The 24,853-nt window shown below is 39.3% G+C and overlaps 1 protein-coding gene across 1 annotated transcript in view; it reads right to left on the bottom strand.

The window, feature by feature from the left end:
- Positions 1-554: 554 nt before the first annotated feature.
- The window catches only part of LOC117394845 (MAP kinase-activated protein kinase 2), a 46,604-nt gene continuing 22,305 nt past the window's right edge, over positions 555-24,853 (bottom strand). The window contains exons 2-10 of the mRNA XM_059004726.1: positions 20,183-20,322; positions 6,594-6,658; positions 6,366-6,445; positions 6,149-6,275; positions 5,851-5,926; positions 5,162-5,286; positions 3,870-3,955; positions 3,413-3,493; positions 555-2,296 (exon numbers count right to left, since the gene is read on the bottom strand). Of these exons, the coding sequence (XP_058860709.1) occupies positions 2,153-2,296; positions 3,413-3,493; positions 3,870-3,955; positions 5,162-5,286; positions 5,851-5,926; positions 6,149-6,275; positions 6,366-6,445; positions 6,594-6,658; positions 20,183-20,322 (924 nt within the window). The 3' untranslated portion in view covers positions 555-2,152. The remainder of the gene's footprint in view (positions 2,297-3,412; positions 3,494-3,869; positions 3,956-5,161; positions 5,287-5,850; positions 5,927-6,148; positions 6,276-6,365; positions 6,446-6,593; positions 6,659-20,182; positions 20,323-24,853) is intronic.

Consider the following 24,853-nt stretch of genomic DNA (forward strand, 5'->3'; position numbering starts at 1 on the left):
CAGGATGGCTCACCCGGTGATTTCATTGGGAGTTTCAAAAGTTGGGGCCCACAGTGGTTCCCGTTTGTCTTGGGCCAGGACTGTTGAAAGAGCCCGTCTGTGAATCTCTATTTCTATATCGCGTCGTGCACGAGGCACAGCAGGCTGTAACTAGATCAAGACAGAACTGGAAAGACTTGGAATTCTGGCAAGGCTTGAAGTGAAACAAGTGCAGATAGGTTCTTAGCCCCCCTCAATGAGACCCAATGAGAGAAAAGAATTATAAATCTACTGAATAAAGTGCATGTTTTGTGGATGGAGGCAGTTGACTGCATGTCAATTTTATTATTTAAAACATGTGCGATTTATTAAATACTCTGATGTATACAGGTACACGATATATTTGCACTAATGCTTATTTACTTGCCTAAGATGCACAAATAAATAATGCTGGGCTTTACAACCTACGCCCTCCTCTGGTTACTCATAAGATTACCAATAGCAGTCATTTCCAATGTGTGCATAGAAGTGTAGCAAAAGTCAGCTAGAAAAATAAGACACACGTGTCATTTACATTAGGGTTAGGTTTTGTTTTGTTGGTTTTTTTAAAAGTGTTTTAATCCAAAGTAGAAGCAGACCTTAACATTAGTACAGCAGTTTGACATAAAACAAAACTGAATATGTGCTTTTATACATTTGAAAAACAAACAACAACAAAAAAAAAAAAAAATTAAAAAGTACCAGCAGGTACTCAAAACGGTTTTAATCTACGGCACGAGAATGCAGACGACAAACTGTAGTGGAAATAACCCTCTACAAGAAGTACCGAAATGCCCTCTGGCTCACATTCCACTACAGGACTTAAAAATAGAAAAAGAAGGCGAAAAGAGGACACTGAACATACCCTGTCGCCAGCAGATTTTACACAGGACCTTTAGTAGGATTTTGAAACCAATATGGACAATACACAGACTTAACATGAACGCCCCACCAAGGTCCAATGTCCTTCAGATATCTCGATTTATATTTTTAAATACTACTGCGTGAAGAATGTTTATAATAACCGCAATTAATGCTTAAAATACTTATTTTCAGTTGGGGGGGCTCATTAAAAAAAAAAAAAAACTACAATTAAAAACGTGATGCTTTGTAGGTTTGTTTTGATCCGAGAGCAACTGGAATATGCGGTATATGTTCGGGAATCCCCTCCAGTTCTATAGATACAAACAAATAGAAATTAAAAACAAACAAAAAAAAATCAAAAAACAAAAAACAACCCCCGCCCCTTTGAAGGGGTTATTGTTTCCCTTAACATCACAAGAGTGCTAGTATAGATCTGCAGTCCTTCCACCTTGGTCAATAACTCTCGCATAAGCCACTAGGCTTGACAGGCTCAGCTGTGTGGGAGGGGGCTGGTCCAGACTTCGGGGGGGTGGAGGAGGGGGGGGTTCCTTGCTGGGACAATAAGTTTCAGCAGGGAGTCGTTGTGAGCTTGGCTTTGGGTGTGGTGGTAGTCAAAGCCTTAAGAGATTTACCACCATTAAATTAAAGAGCGTTTCTACATTCATTGACCATTAAAAAAACACATTAATATCTGGATCTACTTCGCTCTGGAAGGTCTTTTTTTGGGTGGGGATTGAGGCTTTTAAAAAAGAAAATACGTTGTAATATTAAAGATAAGCAGTGAATTTTTGGGACTACTTTACAACAGTGCTCTTTAGATTTCCTCGAAGATGATTTTGTTACCTTCTGGAGAGCAGGAAACCATTTTATTCCTCAGAAGGAGTTGTGTTTGCAAAACAAGCACATTATTAAAATAGAATTTTAAAAATAAGGTTTTTTTGTTTGTTTGTTTTTAAAACTAGGCATTTTGTTTTAGTCGATTTTCTTCTTCAATCCTCCATCCTCCTCTATTTTCTAAAATGTATTTAAATTTTAGTTGTAAGAGTGCTTTCTTTGTTTCTTTTTCTTTGAAGGAGGAAACCAAAAAAAAAAAAAAGCTAAAATAAAAAAATAAAATAAAAAACTTTTTTTTTTTTTTTTTAATGAAATTTCTTGAGTGAAATCCATCATGCACGCGTTTCCTCTTCCCTGTCAGGGCGCAGTGTTCCCGATCATTATTATTATTGCTTCCTTGGTGTGTCTCTCTCATGGTAGTGGGAGTGGGGGCTCCTCAATGGCTGGGGGATTGCGTCTGGGGGTTGCTCGCCTTCTTGCGTCTCTTCATCAGCAGTGGATTGGAGGAGTCTTCAATTGTCTTGATTTTAATCTGCTCGTAATCAACTCTCATGGTAGCCAAGGCACTTGTCATTTCCTCCTAAAACACAATCCAACAAAGACAGACTTTAAAAACCATCATATCCCTGCGTGTGTAATTGCACCATGTTAAGTTTCCTGTCTAGATCTATTTTATAAGTTTTGGTAGGAAAACTTCTCCATTTCTAAAATTAAAATAAAATCATGATCGGAGGAAATACAAAAAAATTTTAAAAAAATAATAAAAAAATACATCCCATTCAAACTATATTCAACAGTTTCAATGGATGAGTTCTACCCGCCCAAACCAAACCCCCTTTCTTCCATTGCTAAATAAAACCAACCACCAAGCATACGAACACATTATAGGTGACAATACCGGGCAGCAATGTGGAGTAGTGGTTAAGGCTCTGGACTCTTGACCAGAGGGTTGTGGATTCAATCCCAGGTGGGGGACACGGCTGCTGTACTCTTGAGCAAGGTACTTTACCTAGATTGCTCCAGTAAAAACCGAACTGTATAAATGGGTAATTGTATGTAAAAATAATGTAATATCTTGTAACAATTGTAAGTCACCCTGGATAAGGGAGTCTGCTAAAAAATAAATACTAATAATAGTGTAGTCTACGTAATACTTATGAAGACATTAGATGTGTTTGTTTACTCAAGTTTCCTATAGATTTCTCTTAGAAGGTTGGCATTTGGATGGCTCATATTCACAGCATGCAGATTTATAATGCAAATATCCATGCAATTTTCTTTCAAAACTGAGGGCGAGCTGTTCAAACTATGGGTGGATCTCAATAGAGCTGGCTGTGTAGGTCTGAGCTCATGCAGTTTGCTGTGATGTGGACTCTTAAGCTGGCTGTGTAGGTCTGAGCTCATGCAGTTTGCTGTGATGTGGACTCTTAAGCTGGCTGTGTAGGTCTGAGCTCATGCAGTTTGCTGTGATGTGGACTCATAAGCTGGCTGTGTAGGTCTGAGCTCATGCAGTTTGCTGTGATGTGGACTCATAAGCTGGCTGTGTAGGTCTGAGCTCATGCAGTTTGCTGTGATGTGGACTCATAAGCTGGCTGTGTAGGTCTGAGCTCATGCAGTTTGCTGTGATGTGGACTCATAAGTCTGAACCACCCCTCCCCATCAGGACCATGCCCAGTAAACAGGCTCCTCCACTCACCTTCACATCCTCCCACAGATCTTTCTCCTCCTTCAGCACTCGGCTGGTGTGCAGCGGGGTCTGTGGCACCTCCATTGATTGCTGAAAACACACAGAACATCAGCCAAGCTTATAAAACACTTTTTTTGTTGTTTACCTCTTATTGGTATTAGCATATTATAACAAATGCCTGTGCATAGATTCAGCAAAACTGAAATTGACAAAATTGTTTAAAATAGTTCAGCTCATCAGGCATCAGAAGCAGCATTTACAGCATCAGAAATAACATCAATGCAATAAATATTAATGCAATGTTTCATTAAAATGTAGGGTAGAACTTTTAGACACCAAAACTGCAGAAATACCATGCAAAAATACCATGGTAAACTTATATAAGGGTGCTTCCCTTAGGAGTGTGTGCCTGCCAGATAGTGCTGAGGACCACTTTAAAGGGCATCTACGGTGTGCAGAGCCTTACATTGATCCAGGGGTGGTTCATGAACTCTGTTATGGTCATCCTCTGTGTCGGTTCCGTCTTCAGCAGATGTCTGATCAGCTGTTTAGCTGGAAAGAAACAAAAAGGTTCTGAAGTTAGCAGGTGATTTTTTTTCATGTAGCGACTGTGTGAACTTGAATGCCTGACCGTGTTGGTTAGTGGTCTAGGAGATGATGCAATCTGTATTGTGTGAGCCGAAGTCATCTGCACGTACAAACCACGCCCCCTGCATCTCAGGTACACAACTGTGACCAAATTATTGGTCTCCATCGCAAGCTGATGAGCTGAAGTGCTGGGGGACCTTCACTCACAGGAAACCACGAGACTGACTGAATCCATTTCTAGAATTCACTTCAAAGAATTGAAGTTTACCCCCTATTAGGTTCCTCACGTTAGAAAATGATTTATCAGCTAACAAGAGTATTACAGAACATTTCCAGTATATTGTTGATGGATTTCAATGATTCAACAAACCGCACTACGACACATGACTCAACTTGCAAAAGTAACCTTTAAATAAGTTAAAAATCATGTCAGCAATTACATTATAATTAGAGCTTCTGTTTTTTGGCTATTTTTAGCTATTTTTGAGATATGTAAATTTTCTTTTTTTTTTTTTTTTTTTTTTTTTCCCAGGGCTTTCGTTTTTGATATACTGTATGAAATTTGTATTTTCGGTTACTTTCCAAAATGCTTGAGCTTTTTTTTTTGTGTGTCAAAATATGTACAATAACAGTACTTGCACACTTAAGTTGTACCTTCTTTCCTTTGCTGTCTTCCACAACGAAATCCCTATGGTCACGGGTACATTCTTCTAGGATTTTTGTGTGTAAGCATTTTTGTACATTTCGCCACAATTCTGTTTTAAATCCACCGTATCTTAACTGTAATACAACTTTAAATCCCGCTAACAAGCCTCCACTGCTGATTGTAATCTCGTTTTACATCTCGCAAGCGGAGTCTCCAATAGAAATGTAGGAATGTGCTGTCACTCAGTAGTTGGGGTGGGTTTAAAGTATTCAGAACTAATCAATGATAGACACAAGTCAGGAAGGCGGGACACTGCCCAGCAGCACTGGGAAATGCATTTATTATTATTTATTATGAATGTCTCTAAAATAACAATTCCTTCAGAAGGAGTTGGGAATTCATTTTTCAAAAATAAATTTGAATTGAAAAAACAAGGGATAAGATGGTTTTTAACTTGAAAAAAATCAGGTGACTGATCCCACCCTGTTTTGGGCCCTTGCAGTGCAGCTAACGGGATTCATTACCTTCCTCGGACACCTCGCACCACTCTGGATTGGGGAACTCATACTGCCCCATGCGGATTCGCTTCTTCATCCCGGGGGAGATTGCCAGGCCGTGGTTGGAGTAGAACGGGGGGTACCCACAGAGCCTGAAAGAGAGAGAGAAAAAAAAGAAAAATACTAGTTATTATTAACATTTTCAAGTGAATCTAAAACTAACAACAACCACTGGCCAGGATGTAAGCAACAAGAATAGCTGCGTGTTTGGAACACTTTGTGGTGAAAAAAAGAGTTAACACCTAAAAGGCAGCCGACGACAGCGATGAAGAGATAAGAACACAGCGCGAGGTGCTGCAGTCTCAGAGCCACAGCACAGCAGCAGAACCCTCCAGCTGAGGCTGGCTCAACATTCCTACACCCTGGGCTTATTCACTGGAGGGTGCAGGTTTTTGGAGACGCAAATATCAAAACATTAAGAAACATGAAGGAGGTTGTAAATTACCTTCAAGCACTTTAACAACCCTCCATCAGGATTTTGCTCTTCTGAAGTGTGTAAGAGGACATTATATAAAATGTGACACATCCATCAAAACTCGCTCTGAATGAGTGATCATAGACACACTGTTATAAAAGTATGCAGTGTGAAGGTAATTCACGCCAAGGCTGCTGAAGAGCCTCACACCCTCCCACTCCCTCCATGCTGCTGCACTTACAGAATATACATGATGACTCCCAGGGACCACATGTCACAGGACTTATCATACTTCTCTGGCCCAAGAACTTCTGGGGCTAAAAAACAAACAAACAAACAAACAAACAAACAAACAAACAAAAAACAGCATTACAATAATGTGGGGTATATAAAGTTGCACATGTTTGCAAATACTTAAATTATAACACCTTTAAATAATAAGTTCATTCAATTTGCATTAACAAGAACAGCGGACTACAATTCAATAACACATGGCGGCTTCTATTAATGCATCCGGTCTGCACTCAGAGTTGACTTACCCACGTAATAAGGTGTGTAGCACGGAGTAGCCAGGGAATTGTGGGTCGTGGTTTCTTTGGCGAACCCGAAATCGGTGAGTTTTAAAAGTGCGCTTGGCCTTTTTGTGGTATACAGCAAGTTTTCTGGCTGCAAGAGAGATACAAGGTGAAGATCAGGAGATTTGCTTAATAAAGATAATTAATTTAATGAGGAGACCGGGGAGGGCGCAAGGGTTACCTTGACGTCTCTGTGTGCAATGTTGATCGAATGCAGGTACTGGATTGCTTCTCCTATACTGTGCATGATCTCTGACGCCTCTGGAAAAAGAGCAAGGAGAACATTTTTCAGCTAGTTCAGCTTTCACAGGAAAAAAACACTGTGTAGACGGAATTAAATGCACATGTAAAAAGACCAGCAACAGGGTTTTAAACCAAGACATTATCATTTACATACTAACATTCTTACCTCTCTCAGTGAATGCCTGGTCCCCTCTGTCTTGAATTCTGCTGAACAATTCACCACCATCCATACTAAAAGAAGAGAGAATCACGCATGAAGTTTTTCAATATATACAGGGGGATTAGAAAGTAAGCTTACCACATCAACGCACCATATCATGATGTGGTAAACTTTCTAATCACTATATATATATATATATATATATACACACATATATTATATATATATATATATATATATATATATATATATATATATATATATATATATATATATATATATATATATATTATACACACATACATATACACAGACGTGCTCAAATTTGTTGGTACCCTTACAGCTCATTGAAATAATGCTTCATTCCTCCTGAAAAGTGATGAAATTAAAAGCTATTTTATCATGTATACTTGCATGCCTTTGGTATGTCATAGAATAAAGCAAAGAAGCTGTGAAAAGAGATGAATTATTGCTTATTCTACAAAGATATTCTAAAATGGCCTGGACACATTTGTTGGTACCCCTTAGAAAAGATAATAAATAATTGGATTATAGTGATATTTCAAACTAATTAGTTTCTTTAATTAGTATCACACATGTCTCCAATCTTGTAATCAGTCATTCAGCCTATTTAAATGGAGAAAAGTAGTCACTGTGCTGTTTGGTACCATTGTGTGCACCACACTGAACATGGACCAGAGAAAGCAAATGAGAGAGTTGTCTGAGGAGATCAGAAAGAAAATAATAGACAAGCATGGTAAAGGTAAATGCTACAAGACCATCTCCAAGCAGCTTGATGTTCCTGTGACAACAGTTGCAAATATTATTAAGAAGTTTAAGGTCCATGGAACTGTAGCCAACCTCCCTGGGCGCGGCCGCAAGAGGAAAATCGACCCCAGATTGAACAGAAGGATAGTGCACTTTGAATTTTGTTAAGTGATAAATATAAACTATTAACATGTCTATTTTTGAAAGCATTCTTACTTTACAGCATTTTTTCACACCTGCCTAAAACTTTTGCACAGTACTGTATATATATTATATATATACCTATATATATATATATATATATATCCCTATATATATATATATATATATATATATATATATATATATATATATATATATATATATATATATATATATATATTATATATATATATATATATATATATATATATATATATATATATATATATATATATTAGACACACACACACACACACACACTTTACATAACATTTTTCAGACAACTGCCTGTTTTGGATTTATCAGGGGGATTTATCATTACAGAACAGGTCTATTCCATTTCAGCTTTACAGGTAATGGCAGACAGGAAAACAGTGTTGATGGACGTGTTGTTCATGTATGTGTTGGAGTCCCATGTAGACATGTAACCCTCATCAGCTTGAGGCTCCCTGGTGGATAGTTGAAATGGCCTAACATTAAGCCCCAGGGTTCGTAGTTTAAATATTCACAATGAACTCGGAGCCCCATGAACTCATAACAAAACAGCAGCAAGCTGTTAAGCGTAGGGAAAGCTCCATTTTAAAAGGCAACAAAAAATGTCAAGAAATTAAAAGAAGTCTATTTCTTTTCATGATGAATCACCAACGGACTACATTTGCAAAGATAAAGAAATGCAAGCTGGCACTTTCCAATGCTTCAGAGCTGGTGACGAACAGTTTATGAAGCAGATTGGCTTGAAAACTATTTTGTCATAAAAAAAAGTAGGGTGCAATTGGAGATGGAAAACTAGACATTTCTGTGAACAAAAGAAAAAAAAAATCTACCACTCTACGTATAAACTTCACATTTACCCTTATGTTTCATTTCCAGAGTTTCCGATAAAGTGGGCAGGGTTTTAGCAGCGTGGGAGAGTGACCAACGCGGCTCTAGTGACCGGCATGCGTTTAAAAATATATTCTGGGAATGTGTGGGTAACTTTTGATGCCACTGTACACTGTGAAAATACACCAAAAAAAATATTTATATATATCACCCCCCCCCCCCCCCCCCATGCAGTTGGCGTATATACAGACATGCTCAAATTTGTTGGTACCCCTCCAGGTGAAGGAGCTGAACAAGGGGGTGGAGAGCATCGTAGAGGTGGACTGGAAACACAGAGAGTGAGTCTGTATATACTGTATATATATACACTGTATATATATATAAAAAAAATAATTAAAAAATCCACATACCAAATTGGTATGGACTATATGCTTGTTAGTTTTTTTAGTTTTCTATTTCCTCACTGCTTTATGATCTCAGGTTAGGAATGCTGACAGCTAGGTTCTGGTCCATGACGTGCTGAGCAACATCCACCGCACAGCTTGACTCTACCTGTCGCTCGTGACTCACTGCTGTCTGTAGTGAGATTTCCACTCACACTTCAGACACTGCCAGTGAGTCACGAGTTAACAGCACATTCCTAACGCAGGCATGAGTTCACCACAGCTCTACTGCACCAGATCCAAATACGCTGTCGCAGTTTCCAATTAGACCACTAAAAGATATGTTCACCTTTCCAAGGGTTTTAACTAGAATGTGCATAGAAACAGGACTTTCGATTTATCTGTATGAAATGAAGAAAAGCAACTCATAAAGAGATGACTCACTATTCTAATAATTCACTATAAACGTTTTGCCTTCTGTTCTGCTTTCTTAAGCTAGCATGGCAGAACTGGCTAGATAAAAAACATCAGTCTAAGTCTGAATGTTGAAGCAACCCTTCCACATATTCCTAAGAGAACTGTACGTTTTAATAATAAACTTGTAACTTACTGTGCTTGTGAAGTCAAGGTCTCATATCTTTAAAGTGTAGAGCCTTCTAATACGCTGTTGCTGTTGATATGATGGGGGCCTGAATTTGCTAGGAATTTCTTTTCAGGAGACTGCTAGGAGACCATACCTGGCTAATTCCACAGTATCGCTTTATCTGTGGCACCTGTGCACAAATGCCTACTGCTGAATGGACTTTAATAAAATGGACAACAAAACGACACCTTTAAAACCGCTGCTGCATTTCTTTATTCAGGAGGCTGTGTGGTCCAGTGGTTAAAGAAAAGGGCTTGTAACCAGGAGGTCCCCGGTTCAAATCCCGGCTCAGCCACTGACTCATTGTGTGACCCTTAGCAAGTCACTTAACCTCCTTGTGCTCCATCTTTCGGGTGAGATGTAACTGTAAGTGACTCTGCAGCTGATGCATAGTTCACACACCCTAGTCTCTGTAAGTCGCCTTGGATAAAGGCATCTGCTAAATAAACTAATAATAATCAAATATACCATTCTTTATCAACTTCAGGACAACAGGTTTGCTTACTCCTGTCGCTATTATTCTAAAGTACACAGCGTACATTTTTGAAGAACGGTATTGGGGATGTGAATGACCCAATTGCCTTAATTTCTTAGTAAAAAAAAAAAAAAAAGTAGATGCTTTAGTGGAACTTTCTGTAGCAACTTCGCCAGCGCCCTGGCATCAGGCCCCCTTTCTGTTTCATGTTCAAAGCTGGTTCAGTGAGACAACCACATTAAAACAACTGGGCCAGCAGCGCGCTCATCTCCGCCGCGCCACTGCACGTTTTCAGGACTTTCAGTATTAATCACCAACTCTGCAAACATAGAGCTGTCTGAGAGAAGAAAGTCATTTAAAAAAAATAAACTCTGCAATTGTTGACACCTCTTGTGATCCGGTTCTTCTTTTTGTAACTTATACATATAAAACACCGCGTCCTATACATACTAATCTAGAAAGGAAAGCTGGCAGTCAAGCGCAAGTGTCTTGTTTAGCCGGCTCCAATGTGCAACATGGCCAGGTCCAGCTGCTCTGTGCGTTTGGGATTATCAAACCCGCTGCATGTCCACACACAATCAACTGAACCTTCTTATTGGTGGAACTAACAAAGACCAGAGTGAAAACAAATGGAGAAGACTACCATTAGCTTTACTGACTACTAAGTCACAAAGCTATTGCAATAATTCAGTAAATATGACCTCCAACGTGCAACAGTTCACAAGATTGGTCTCATACATGAATCATTTCTATACAGTTACTATACCTAATAATCATTTTGTCTTCATCTTCTATCCGCTGTGTCTTTATTCCCTGTGCCTCCTGACTGTGAGGATCACTGGAGGGCACATGGCCACTGATGGCTGGGCATGAGCAGGCTACGCACAGGGAAAGCATGGATTGGGTGTTTGGGTCTTCTAGGGGTATGTAGGAAATGTTTTCCCTGTTCTCTTTCAAAATTCAAGGTGGAGGGTTTTAATAAATTCCGTCTTGCAGTTATCAAAAGATCTTCACTCTGAATAATGCTTTTTGCAATTTCCTGTGTTAATATATTCAAAATTTGTACCCGATTTCAGTCAATTCTGGTAAATTCTTGAATATTCATATTGTGGGGACTTGTACAGTACATGACATTACACCACTATTACATCTGAAAGATTGGCAAAGTTAACCACTATTCCAGAGAGGTTTATTTCACAAATCTAATGATGTCAAAGGAATAAATGAAACACTGAATTAAAAAAACACTATTTAAAAGAAATATCTTCTTCAGTTAGTTATGATGATTATTATAATTATACCTACTGAATAATGTCACGTTAACATATTGCATTACATACCACTTTGTAGTGCTCCAAATACTTAATGAAAAACTGACAAATTGAAAAATGTGACATTTCGAAATCTAACATGAAATACTGTACTACTATTATGGCTTCCGGTAGACACTTGCAATGTCATTTTGATTACATGATGCTAAATTAATATATATATATATACTTTTTATATATATATATATATATATATATATATATATATATATATATATATATATATATATATATATATATATATATATATATATATATATATATATATATATTTATTATACGCACACACACCAGATTTTTCCTATATTTATTTTTCGAGAAATTTCTAGAACTTATACATTTCCATAGGGGTATGTCAACTTTTGACTACAACTGTGAGTGTGTATGTATATGTATATGTAGGTTCTGCATTATCATATTGAAATTTATAGCACATTGTAGACAATACTATCACAGCATCGAAGGGTATGAATACATTTGAATTAGCATTTTTGGAGTTTTGCAAATAATTGTAGACATCTATTTCTTGTAACGTTTTGCTATAAAATATTTTTCCTAAAATTCTTTGTTTTCCAGAAATTTCTATAAAACTATAAAATTCCATTGGGGTATGTAAACTTGACTATGTACGTACGTAAATAATTTTTTTATATACTGTATAATATATATATTATACAGTTATATATATATATATATATATATATATATACACACACACACACAGTACTGTGCAAAAGTTTTAGGCAGGTGTGAAAAAATGCTGTAAAGTAAGAATGCTTTCAAAAAATAGACATGTTAATAGTTTATATTTATCAATTAACAAAATGCAAAGTGAGTGAACAGAAGAAAAATCTACATCAAATCCATATTTGGTGTGACCACCCTTTGCCTTCAAAACAGCATCAATTCTTCTAGGTACACTTGCCAACAGTTTTTGAAGGAACTCGGCAGGTAGGTTGGCCCAAACATCTTGGAGAACTAACCACAGTTCTTCTGTGGATTTAGGCACCCTCAGTTGCTTCTCTCTCTTCATGTAATCCCAGACAGACTCGATGATGTTGAGATCAGAGCTCTGTGGGGGCCATACCATCACTTCCAGGAATCCTTGTTCTTCTTTACGCTTGAGGAGACCATTAATTCTGACCAAATCCCCAACTCCATTTGCAGAAATGCAGCCCCAAACTTGCAAGGAACCTCCACCATGCTTCACTGTTGCCTGCAGACACTCATTCGTGTACCGCTCTCCAGTCCTTCGGCGAACAAACTGCCTTCTGCTACAGCCAAATATTTCAAATTTTGACTCATCAGTCCAGAGCACCTGCTGCCATTTTTCTGCACCCCAGTTCCTGTGTTTTCGTGCATAGTTGAGTCGCTTGGCCTTGTTTCCACGTCGGAGGTATGGCTTTTTGGCCGCAAGTCTTCCATGAATTCCACTTCTGTCCAGACTTCTCCGGACAGTAGATGGGTGTACCAGGGTCCCACTGTTTTCTGCCAATTCTGAGCTGATGGCACTGCTGGACATCATCTGATTGCGAAGGGAACTAAGCATGATGTGTCTTTCATCTGCTGCAGTAAGTTTCCTTGGCCGACCACTGCATCTATGGTCCTCAACGTTGCCCTTTTCTTTGTGCTTCTTCAAAAGAGCTTGAAAATTTCTGCCTTGAAATTTCTGCCTGGGAGAGACCTTGCTGATGCAGTATAACTACCTTGTGTCTTGTTGCTGTGCTTAGTCTTGCCATGGTGTATGGCTTTTGACAGTAAACTGTCTTCAGCAACCTCACCTTGTTAGCAGAGTTTGGCTGTTCCTCACCCAGTTTTATTCCTCCTACACAGCTGTTTCTGTTTCAGTTAATGATTGTGTTTCAACCTACATACTGAATTGATGATCATTAGCACCTGTTTGGTACAATTGTTTAATCATACACCTGACTACATGCCTACAAAATCCCTGACTTTGTGCAAGTGTACCTAGAAGAATTGATGCTGTTTTGAAGGCAAAGGGTGGTCACACCAAATATGGATTTGATTTAGATTTTTCTTCTGTTCACTCACTTTGCATTTAGTTAATTGATAAATATAATCTATTAACATGTCTATTTTTGAAAGCATTCTTACTTTACAGCATTTTTTCACACCTGCCTAAAACTTTTGCACAGTACTGTATGTATGTACGTATGTATATAATTTATATCTATCTATCTATCTATCTATATATACATTTTTTTTTTTTTAAATGTCTCAATCCTAAAATCGTAGGCAATACAAAACCTTTGGCCATAGCTGTAGAAACAGAACATGAAATTTAAACTCAAATCAAGAACTTGATGTTTTCTCTGGAGCAAGATGCATATTCTCTGAAAATTTTTTCTACTTTACATGTCTGAGGTCTCCAACCAAAAGGGGCTGGAAATGGATCCCCTTCTGTGTTTTATTACTCGCGCTGCTTGTAAATGAAAACATTTTCGCTTTACACCTAAAACCGAGATGCATGCTACATCCCCTTTTCAATGTCTTCCTCAGCCTAATAAAAACTTGAACTCTGCCGCCCACTAAAATAGGTCAGACCAAGTCAAACGGGCAGAGAGGATGGTATTACAATGAATGTGGTCAAGCTGTAATGAATCAAGAGGTTTTGTATTCAGAGTTATGAGAGATCTCGATCTACGGGTCTTTATTGCAACTCCCTACCTCAATGTGCCTCGTTCACTCTTTTAATAAAATACAAATAGTCTTCATTTCTCTGTCAAATGAAAGTGTGTGTGCGTGTGGGGGGGGGGGGGGTTACGTAAAAGGCAGAGAGAAATTATCGTTACTGAGATTAACCACACGGGGAAAGACCAGCGGTTCGCTTTGCATTACCCCAATTTCAATTGATTCAAATGAATTATTACAGCAGATCTGAAACTGCGTGTTAGGTTGCAGGGCCATATTAGATAGTCATTCCAATTACATAACTGATTCATAGTACACAAGCTTTCCTCTCCCAGGCGAGAGAGACAGCCACCACAGCATTCTGGGGAGGTCTGCTCTGATAGTGGAAACACTCAAATGTGAGTAAAAGAGAAAACGAGTCCAGTACACCAACGTGTAGGCGGGCTTCTCTCTACCACACCTGTGAAGGCGGAAAACAGAACAAGCTCAGGTGTGTCTTATCAATCTCATAGTAAAACCAGGAATGGATCACATGTGCTGTGTAATGGGATTCGTTGTTTCCATCCCTCCTGTCGGTCGGTATTTCCATTTCATTACACTGTATCAGACCTGCCATCAATTATATAATATTATATAGTAATAAAAGAAATTCCAGCAGCATTGTTTGCTGAAATTAAAATTCATGATATTTTGTTCAAATCACAATTATGCTGCAGTAAGTACCAATTATACCAAGCGAAAATTAAATACAGAAATATACTACAGTATAGAACAAAGGTGGCCAAATCCAGCATGCGGCTCTTGGGCAGTTCAAGGGCGGCTCCCGTTGAATTGCTGGGTGACACACACTTTGCCGCTCGAATGAACTGAAGAAAGAATAATAAACAAAAACAAAGAGAGAAAATACAAATAAACACAACACGTTTATTATTTTTGTTCTCTGTATTCATTCGTCCTAATTATTCTTTCTTCTCTCCTGTTCTCTCTCTTCTGTTTCTTTAAGCCTGCATGTTCACTGCAAGGATATTTGGTCGCTTGCTGACTTTCAACACTGCTGGCTGGCGTGTGCGTATTTCGATCATGGAGTGAAAGGAGGATGTGCAGTTGAAAGCATCTGCAACAAGTCGCTTACACACTGTAGCCTGTACAAGGCAAGCAACCTCGAAAAGTCATTATGAAACAAATCACAACAAATTTTCATCTCGATATCCTCCTGGATCAGACTTAAGGAGAAACAAGCTGGCCTCTTTAAAAGCACGACTCAGCAGTCAGCTGATGCTCCTTTCTGTGTTCAGTAAAGAAGCTGATGTAACGACTCAAGCGAGTTTTGTCATAATATCGCTGACCAAAACGTCTTTATTCAGATGAATGAATCTTTTTACAAAATTGTAGATCTACAGTACAATACAAATTCCACAGAAACTGTGTAGGCTCTCCAATGTTCTACCTCCTTGTTCTTGTGTATTTTGTGGCCATCAAGGAGATAGCACAACAACAGTATTGCACAACAATGCTAGCAATGCTCGGAAACATTTCATGTTTCACAGTATGTGTCTTGCGGCTCTTGACCATACAGAAACTTTGGTATGCGGCTCGTAGGGTCAGTAAGTTTGGCCACCGCTGGTATAAAAACTTATTTTTTGTAACAAATGAGGTCACCTAAAAGTGGTTGAACAATAATGAGAAGGCAGGAAACCAGAGACAGTTAAACACAACAGACAAGTGACTGATTAAGCTTGGAAAGGTGTGTAATTGAACTGTATTTGATCAAGTATATGGTATTATTATAATTACGCAGGTGTACCAAGGTTCAATTACAGTTACATTGTAATTGCAATTAAGAAATGCCAATTGCAGTGTATACCATACCCGTTTAGAAACCAGTATCTTACTGGTTCTAGAATGGTTAGCACAGCATCTGTACAGGTTGAGCGCGTGTAGTGTCTCTTACTGGTTCTCTAATAGACGTTACTGCTGCAACATGAAAAAATGGAAATTCAAGGATCAATTAAAAAGGCGAATGAAAGCCAAACCAAAAAAAAAAAACTTGCAGTTTCACACAGATAGCCATAGTCAAGCGTCAATCTGACATCGAAAATATTCAAGCAAGTTCATCCACTTACAAGTTGGAATACATAAAGGGTCTTATTGGTGTTACTTTTGATAGCAAAAGAAAACAAACAAACAGAAGGTAAACATGAATTGTTACCCAACAGTCAAGTAAAAACCTCTTTCCTTTATTCATGCGGAAACGAAGTCAATTCAGAATGAAAGGGTGGTGTTGGCGGTGACTGGCAAAAGGCCAGCATCACCATACTGCTGCAGCTTTCCTGCCACACTGCCGGTCCAACACCAACATGTTTGATGAGCCCGCTTCATTGGCACCAACTGATTTTTCACAGGTCCTGAGGCCCAAGGTGAACTAAATTAGCACCTCTCGTTTACTGCACAAGATGTATCTTTTCCGACGCACAAAACTGAGAATAACATGGTTCACAGCGACAGAGGGATCAGCAGACATACTTCTCGGGTTAGAAACCACTAAGCTCTCAAACGGAAGCTGTGTGTTAAACACATCTTTTCTCGCAAGTGAAATGTGCGAATACCAAATCGCATTCAATGCTTGAAACAAACACGGATTATGCTTTTGGGACATTTTGATTGATGTATAGTATGGGATTCAGGGATGGAAATTAAACTCCCATTGCATAGCACTTTGATCCATTCCTGGTTTTACTATGAGTTTAACACTAGAAGCGCGGCGGTTATACTCATACCTAGAACTCATACCTATAACTGCCGCCAGCAGTCATGACGGTTACCTTTTAAACATCGATATTAAAATGAAAAACTATGGGATACAACTCAAAGGTTTTACTCAAGCACGTCACAAACATCTGCGTAGCCGAAACACCATGTTTAAATGAACAATTAAACATAAAAGGGTTTATTTTCTAACTTACCACATATAAAGCACTAGGCCTACTTCAAAAAATGAAAAAAAAAACAATACAATAAATATTTCAAAAGAAACTAGTGTGTAAACAGGAATATGTACATACAAAACTGTAAAAATGAAAGTCGCTTTTAATTTAAAACGAAAGTAATATATGTTTTCTCTTGCGCGTGTGTCACTCGGTGCAGCACAGAATCCAGGTTGAGCTGCTGCAGCCTGTCGCTTTGCAGGCTGATCGAAATGTTTCTGCCGAAGCGCTGTGGCTAGACTCAAGATGAAACTCTCCTACTGACATTTTCCCTGGTGCATTCCTTGTACAAAACGAAGGAATCGATGGCTGCCAGGTCCAGTAGAAATAAGAGGCTTGTATATAAAAATAAAATAGAATACCGTTGTATGCTAAATAAAACTTGTATTGTAAAAGGCAGTCAAAGTTATGGCTTTGGTGGTTCTAGGTAGAGGGGATTATAACTTTTATTTATTTTTGCAATCCTGCCTTTCAAACACAACCAGGGTATTTAATACATGTATTTAGGAAAAGTCAAGAATGGACAGCCGCATATCTTTAACACACGCAAAGTAATTTAAATTTCAAAAGTGAAAACCGTCAATATGATACACCTGCGCTTGTTACAGACACACTGTGGCTAAATCAGCTTGTATTAAAACCTGGAATGGGTTAAACTGCTATTTCTTGTGTGCTGCCTATAATCTTATCACGATTGATCTTCCTCGCTCTTGGAACACGGATTTCTCTACATGCACATCACGGCTTGTTTTACTGTCCTGCAAAAAATAAATCATTTTCCTGGTTGCTGTCATCATATTAAAACAGAAAATGCTAAAAGAAACAAATTCAGTATCAAACGTTTCAACTAGAAGTGTTTTTCAAAGGGTCCCCGAGTGGCGGATCCAGTTAAAAGCGCTTGTCATAGTCACACAGCGCCGGTTGGCCTCCAGGCTGTGCAAAGAGGCCGAGCTTTGCTCTGGGGTGTCACATTGGCCCTGACGCTCCCAGGGTGGGGGATGGGAAACTGACAGGGATTGCTTCTCCTCATCGTGCAACAGCGAACCCTACTGGCCAGACACCAAGCACATTCAGAGCGGATAAAAAAGCAGGGCTGATCTCTGTTCTCTGGGATCGGTAGCCCGTCCACTTTTACGCTGAGCAATCCAGAGCAGAAGTGATTCAGGTTTTAGGCTTGGGAGAGCAGAGGACTCTCACACGCCCGAAGAACGTCCGTGCGGTGTAGGGACTCGCTGCGGTGAGGAGAAAAAACATAAAGGACATTGCAAATTGGGGGAAAAAAATAAAATATAATAATTGGTCACTCAAATAAAAAATAAATTAAAAAAAGTGTTTTTCAATGTTTTTAAAATGACTTCTAATCTCATTTGTCACTGAATGTATGTCTTAGTATTTCTTAATTCAACACTATTGATAAAAAAATAAAAAGCACATCAAAAAGGAAGGAAACAGGCTAAAAAAAAAACTTTTGAATGAAAATAGAAACTGAAGGGCCGATTTCTTCATTTCTTGTAACATCTTTTAAAAAATGCGAGAGCACAGAGATAATGCCCAGATCTGCTGAGGTTGGCTGGGGAAATGACTGTACCGCAGCTAGGAAGTCAGAGAACGAGCTGAGAACCTAAAGAGGGGCCCCCAATCACACTTCACTGCAAACAGGAAAGCATTGCATCAGCTTTGGATTCCTGGAAATCCTAGAGGATTTCTACTTTATTGATAGCATCCGTCCCCCCGGACAACTTAAAATAAATAAAGAAACAGATGATGATGATAATGATGATAATAATAATAATAATAATAATAATAATAATAATAATAATAATAATAATAATAATAAAAATAATGTTTGCTTTTTTATAACAATGATACTATCCTTCGCGTTTATATTTACAGGTGTTACACATGTGTATCACTGTAGCTGCGGTTGTGCGGTGCCAGTAAATCAGGTTGTATCCTCCCTCGTTTCAACAGGTGTCGTTATTGTCTTAATTATCCTGGTAGGATTGGTGATAAAAACCTGTTCGTTTATGATTACAAAATAGTGTTGGATGTAAAGATGTACGCAAAATAAAAAGTAGGCGAGTAGAAAACGTTCTTATTATGTACTGTTTCATATATGCTAACATTCTGACAATGAAATATAGTTCAATATTGAACATTTGGTATGTTTGATGTTTGTAAACAAGGGTTAAATTAACGTTTGGGGAGGGGGGCCCCACAATAAGGTCCTGCACTGGGGCCCATCTTCCTCTTCCTCCGCCACTGTTCCAGACCCTGCCTGCGCAGATGAGCCATAAACAGCTTCTTCAGTTTAGGACAACACATTTCTAGGGCATAGTAAATAAAAAGAACAGAAAACTGGGACTGCAATGGTACTCATTACAAATCTGAATTTCAACTTTCCATACAATGGGAGGGTCTCATTGAATTTAAAAATAGTGCACGCTTCTTTCACAGGATTACCGAACACCAGCCACAGGTTTCTCATTACAAACTACCACTGTATGTCCTTTAGGAGTGCAACTTTCCTTGAAAACCTGCACAGCAAACAACTGCAATGATCCTGTTGTCCCTTTATACAGACAAGAAAGAAAGAAAGAAAGAAAGAAAGAAAGAAAGAAAGAAAGAAAGAAAGAAAGAAAGAAAGAAAGAAAGAAGCGACTGCTGGAAATCTCTTTACCAAGAAAAGCTTCAATGTTCAGAAGAACTGTGGCTACTACAAGTCAAACTAGAAACCAGACTGCTGTCTGCAACCAGACCCGCTTCCCTTGTCGAGTAGTAAAATCACTTTTCACAGTAACGGAAGGGGAAACAGGCTTGGATTTACGGGTACTCCTATCTGCACATCTCACAGGATAAACACAATCTCTATGCTAAATCAGACATCTATTATAATGTAATTTCTGGGTAAATTTACCACTTGACTGGTAGTGACTGCATTTCTAGTTATTATTGTTTATGTTTGTATTATTATTACTACTACTAGTGAGTGAAGTGACCCATGTTTGAAAAGGGGAAAAATGCTTTGTATGAAGCATGATTAAGAAATCATGAAAGAATTGTCATTATTGATGACAAACCTCGTCAAAATCACGAGCCTAGCAGATTATAGTGACAGCAAATAAAAAGTTCTTTATTTTGAGAAGACACAACGAACCTTATCTGAACCACCCCAGTGCAAATCAACAGCATACGCGATTATGGGATTCTCCAGATACGGCAGTTGCTAAGGGCTTGGCTGTCTAGCAACCACGTAACCATTACTAAAGGGTTAGGAAGCTGGACGTCCTGCAGCGAAGGGGGTTACAATAGAACTTGGAAGACGTCTGTACCCACCACTCCATGACGATGAGCAGGCACTTCCTCCCCTGGTACAGGTTCTCGTAGACCTCGACGATGCGCACTATGTGGGTGCACTGAGACGCACGGGCATGCAGCTCCACCTCCCTGCGTGCCTTTGCACAGTCCTGCAGCATCTGAGGGAGAGAGGGAGAGGACAACGTCAAGGTCAGCAGGCAGGAAACCAGAGACAGTGAAACACAGGAGACCGCTCCAGCATCCATATGTAATGCTCTCAATAGCGCAGACTGTAGAAATATAGAATATCCTTTTGATGGTGGATATTATTTCTGTAAAAGTATTTTAGAATAAAAAAAAATCAATTTTGGGTACTAAATTTCTGGTGCTGCTGCAAACCATGAAAAGCTTTTAAAAATAGAACGGAGTGGACATTTCTTGCGATTTACAATAGACTTAAACAAAAAAAAGGAGGGGATATGCTTGTAAGAAAGCTTTGCCTTGTGGAATTGGCCCTGTAGCTTACTGTAACAGGCAGCACAGATCTCTGCACAACGGCCTTTTTTATTTGAGCTGTGCTGCAGCGCAGAAGGTTAGTGTGGTTGATTTGGCACTGGGCCTGTAATAAATCAAAATGGCTCGTACAAAAAAAAAAAAATCTAGTTCAAGTTATAAATGCCATGCATCTGCAACATACTGTGAAAAGTTAGCCATGGATATTGAGCAACCCCTTGTGGCCAGTGCTATAAATGCAGAATACCCCTGCGAATCACATTAAAAACAAACATTGTCTCACACATAGCTTTGCTGGTGGAGCACTGACACCTTGTGGTGATATTTAGGTATGGCACACCCAAAGATTAGCCAGTGCTGTCTTCATTTGGAAGTTCTGATAACAGAATAGGCTTTTAGGATATTTAAATGCTGTTATTTTGCTTCCAGTACATATATATATATTTTTTTTTTTGACTGAAGCACCTCCCTCCCCCATTCAGTGCAGAAAAGGAATACTGCCCCTTTAAGTGCGGACCAATGGCATCCCTCCTTTGTATTTCCATGCCCCTAATAGTCCCTGCCCAGTGGGAGGGCGGGGGAAGACACAGAGAGAGAGAGAGAGAGAGAGAGAGAGAGAGAGAGAGAGAGAGAGAGAGAGAGAAGAGAATCTATTTATAGAACATAGGCTGCATGCTGGAAGCGTGTCCCGGAATACTGCTGTCCTGTCAATCAGGGTGACCACGAACCCCCAGTGAAAGAAACACTTTCTAACTGTAATCAATTAATGCTAGAGTAGCTGACCAACCAGTTTAGTAGAAATCATTCCTTCCAATCAGGCAAACAGATTATAAATCAATAGTAAGTTTTGTTTTTTTTTTAAAAAAGGCAATCATTTAAAAAACCTTTAGTAAATTATTAGGTTTCTAAATTCTCCTGAATGGGTCTCCCCGGGCCAGGAAGAATAATAAAGATTAAATTCTCCAGATCGACACTCGACATGGACGGGCCAGATTCTCAGAGCCATTTATAATAAAAAAAATTAAAAAATGGACCCAATGGTTATCAAATCAGAAATAACTTTAACACTTAATTTAGAAACTTGTGAAGAAGCTGGAGTTGCTTCTGATTTGTTTTAGAATTGTAAAAGGTTTTTTATTTATTTATTTTTTTCCCCAGACTTGAATGCCAATGAGGATTTGGAGTAAACAGCCTTGAGAATCTGGCTGACAGTACTCTGCAAATTCACCCGATATGGACCCCAGCACCTAAGCATGCCTCTGAATTTACAGTAACATAGTTATACACACACACACACACACACGCGAGATCAGAGGAGTGCTGCATTTCTTCCCTCACATACAACATTAATGTGATGCAGCACCATCCTCATAGTACTGTTCAGTATTGTAGGTTACAGTATAGCTACAGTGCATTTTTTTCTGTTAGCCACCTTGGAATGAGAAAAAAGGAAATCCGGTTGGGTTTAAGCTTGGATCTTCAGCACCTTAAGAGGGGAAGAGGGGTGACACACTCCAGAACATGCACAGACAAACAGCACCGAGCTACAGAGCTGTGCATGACAGCACCTGGAAAGAATGCAGCAGCCACCAGCCCCTGCAAGGCATACCGATGGTGGTCGAGGGCTACGGAATCCTCGCGCAGTTACCGGGGACCAGGCTGCCAGCATTCCACAGAGGGCCTGCAGCTATCCCAAGAATTTCCGGGAAGAAAGGAGAAAGCTGTTGCTCTATTAATAGGAATGCTTTCACAGAAGGTGGCCTGACACTTTACTACAATTTCTATTTAACTATGAATATGAACTAAAACTTTTAAGTCTAGCAGACAAACGTTAGGGCTCGTGCCTTCATCAGTAACCGACTATATGACATTACCCGCACTGGAGAGAACTACAAAATTATTTATACTCAATATGTGAAGTATGATATATGTATACAGACAGTCATAACTTTGCATACAAAATGACACACGATTCAAACTAAGCTGCTCAGCTTTGATAGGGAAATCATCGGACTGATGGCAGATAAGGAAAGTGACCCACTGCAAGCTTGCTTTTTTATAAACACTGACCAGAGGCTGGCACCAATGGATGAATGCACGTCCCGTGACACTGAACTAACTGTACAGCTGGCAGTAACAACCAAGCATTGTACTGTTGGTCCCACCCCACCCATCCCTTCTATTTATACACACTGATCATCCTCTCATCACAGCTTTTCCTGATGGATATCGGCACTTTAAAATCCACCCCCAGCAACCTTCTTTGTATCACAACCTAATCACCCATCCAGACAACCACTTCTTACAGAAATACTTCCCCCTGCATGTATTTTATTGTATACAAAAGCTAAATTTCCCCCCCGTCGACAGATGGTAGGTAGCAGACACTTGGTTGGCAGGTGCTTCCCTATACAGGACTGCGCAATCTTGTGTCACGAGTATGTGGAGTGCAGACTGCTGGCTATTCTGTGAATCATGAAAGAGCTACAGGTGGGAATCACTAAAGAATGGTCAAGTATCGCTCCAGACCTCACAGGCTCATCAGTGGAGAGGCTCACCCAACTGGCAGGCGTTTCAGTTCTGTATAAATCAGCAGCTGCAGATGGTAGCACAATCAGAATTAAACAGCGTCAGCCAGCAGAGCCCTCTGTAAGGTGTTTCTGTGCTGAATGACTGCACTGTTGCACCCACAAGCCAGGTCACAGGAAGCATGTGACACCCTGTCCAGTCTCAGCAAGCCAGACGGATACACAGGAAGACAGGATAGAGAATCAGGGCAAAAAGCAACACAAAAAAACCACACAGAATCTAGGTCACTTCACTCTTGTTTTTTTGTGTGTAGCACACCCAGTTCATGAAGTGGGACACAGACATAAATCTGAACAGGATGAACGCAGACGGCATGATTGAGACATCAGCACGTTCCACTCCACAGTTAAGAGGTATAATTAAACTACTTCAGCAGCCAGTTAGAGGTCCAATTCATTAAAATACCTGACTGGCTCCATGTCTGCAGTCTGTTTTATGGTTGTAGTTTAGTTAGGTTAGGAACATCACAAATCAGTATTCTCCCAGAGAATAACAGATAAGGCCATGTCAAGCTACAGTAGTATTGTATGCAGTCTCATCCCAGCCTACTGTAATTAAGCAGATCTTGGAAACCACAGGGTGCAGCGAGACCAATTAAGATCATTAAAAAACACTGCATGGCTTGAATGGCTGTGTGCTGGAAGCCTTATCTGCAGTTCTACTGTTAGTGTTGCTTGGGATAGCCTCAGGCTGCTTGGCTTGTTTAGATCTTAGATAGTTATGACTTTACATTCAGAATGCAGCCTTTCAAATGGCTTTATATTGAGGCAACCATCCAGACAGACAGTGTCCCATAGGAGAGACGGTGTCTGCACCAATCATAACAAATGTAACTTGGGATCAGACTGAAGCCTGGCATGGTACCAGCAGCAAGATGTGGGATGATTGGAAGGGTCTACCAAAACGCATTTCGCGGAAAATCAGGCAATTGAGGGATCACTGTGAAATCCACCTCTCTTAGGGGCTAATGCATACCAGACTATTACAGAGAGTAAAAAAATAAACCTTGTTTAAATGCACGACTGCACAATGCAAGCGACGCAAACTACTTATCTTCCTTCTGTCGATAGGCTTTTTTATTCTTTCGCCGTCCTGTGTGGATTGCATTTAGGCAAAAAAATAAGTCCTTGGACAAATAACAATTTTCCAAAAATACTCAACTTTCTTGTTTACTGTTCAAATGACAACGGTGTTTTAAATCAGACTATCAGTGTGTCTGTACTGGCTTTTCTGTGACCTGTACTGTACAGACTGTAGGAGGTGGTACAAAGTCAATGCTGCATTTTGATTTAGGTTGCTGAAATCTAGTTTTCACCATTGGAGGTAAAATACCAAAAATGGACGACAAAGTATATTTCGGCTGAAGATTGTGTCTAGATATTTCCCAAAGAAAAACTACATGCAGATGCAGGCGATTGTTTTTCACATCATGTAATGAGACACTGGAGAAATCCGATTGATCGCTATTTAGATTCAAAATTACACATTAAAACGAAACTATACGGTTTCCTATTCTCAGCAGCCGAGCCTTTTTATTTGTATGGTTTCAGAGAAGGAAAGCTGACTTCCCATATTTAATGTAATTTTGCCTGTTTATTAGCCTGTGTG

This window comes from Acipenser ruthenus, chromosome 30 (genome assembly GCF_902713425.1).
Source record: "Acipenser ruthenus chromosome 30, fAciRut3.2 maternal haplotype, whole genome shotgun sequence".
Classification (NCBI taxonomy): Eukaryota; Metazoa; Chordata; class Actinopteri; order Acipenseriformes; family Acipenseridae; genus Acipenser; species Acipenser ruthenus.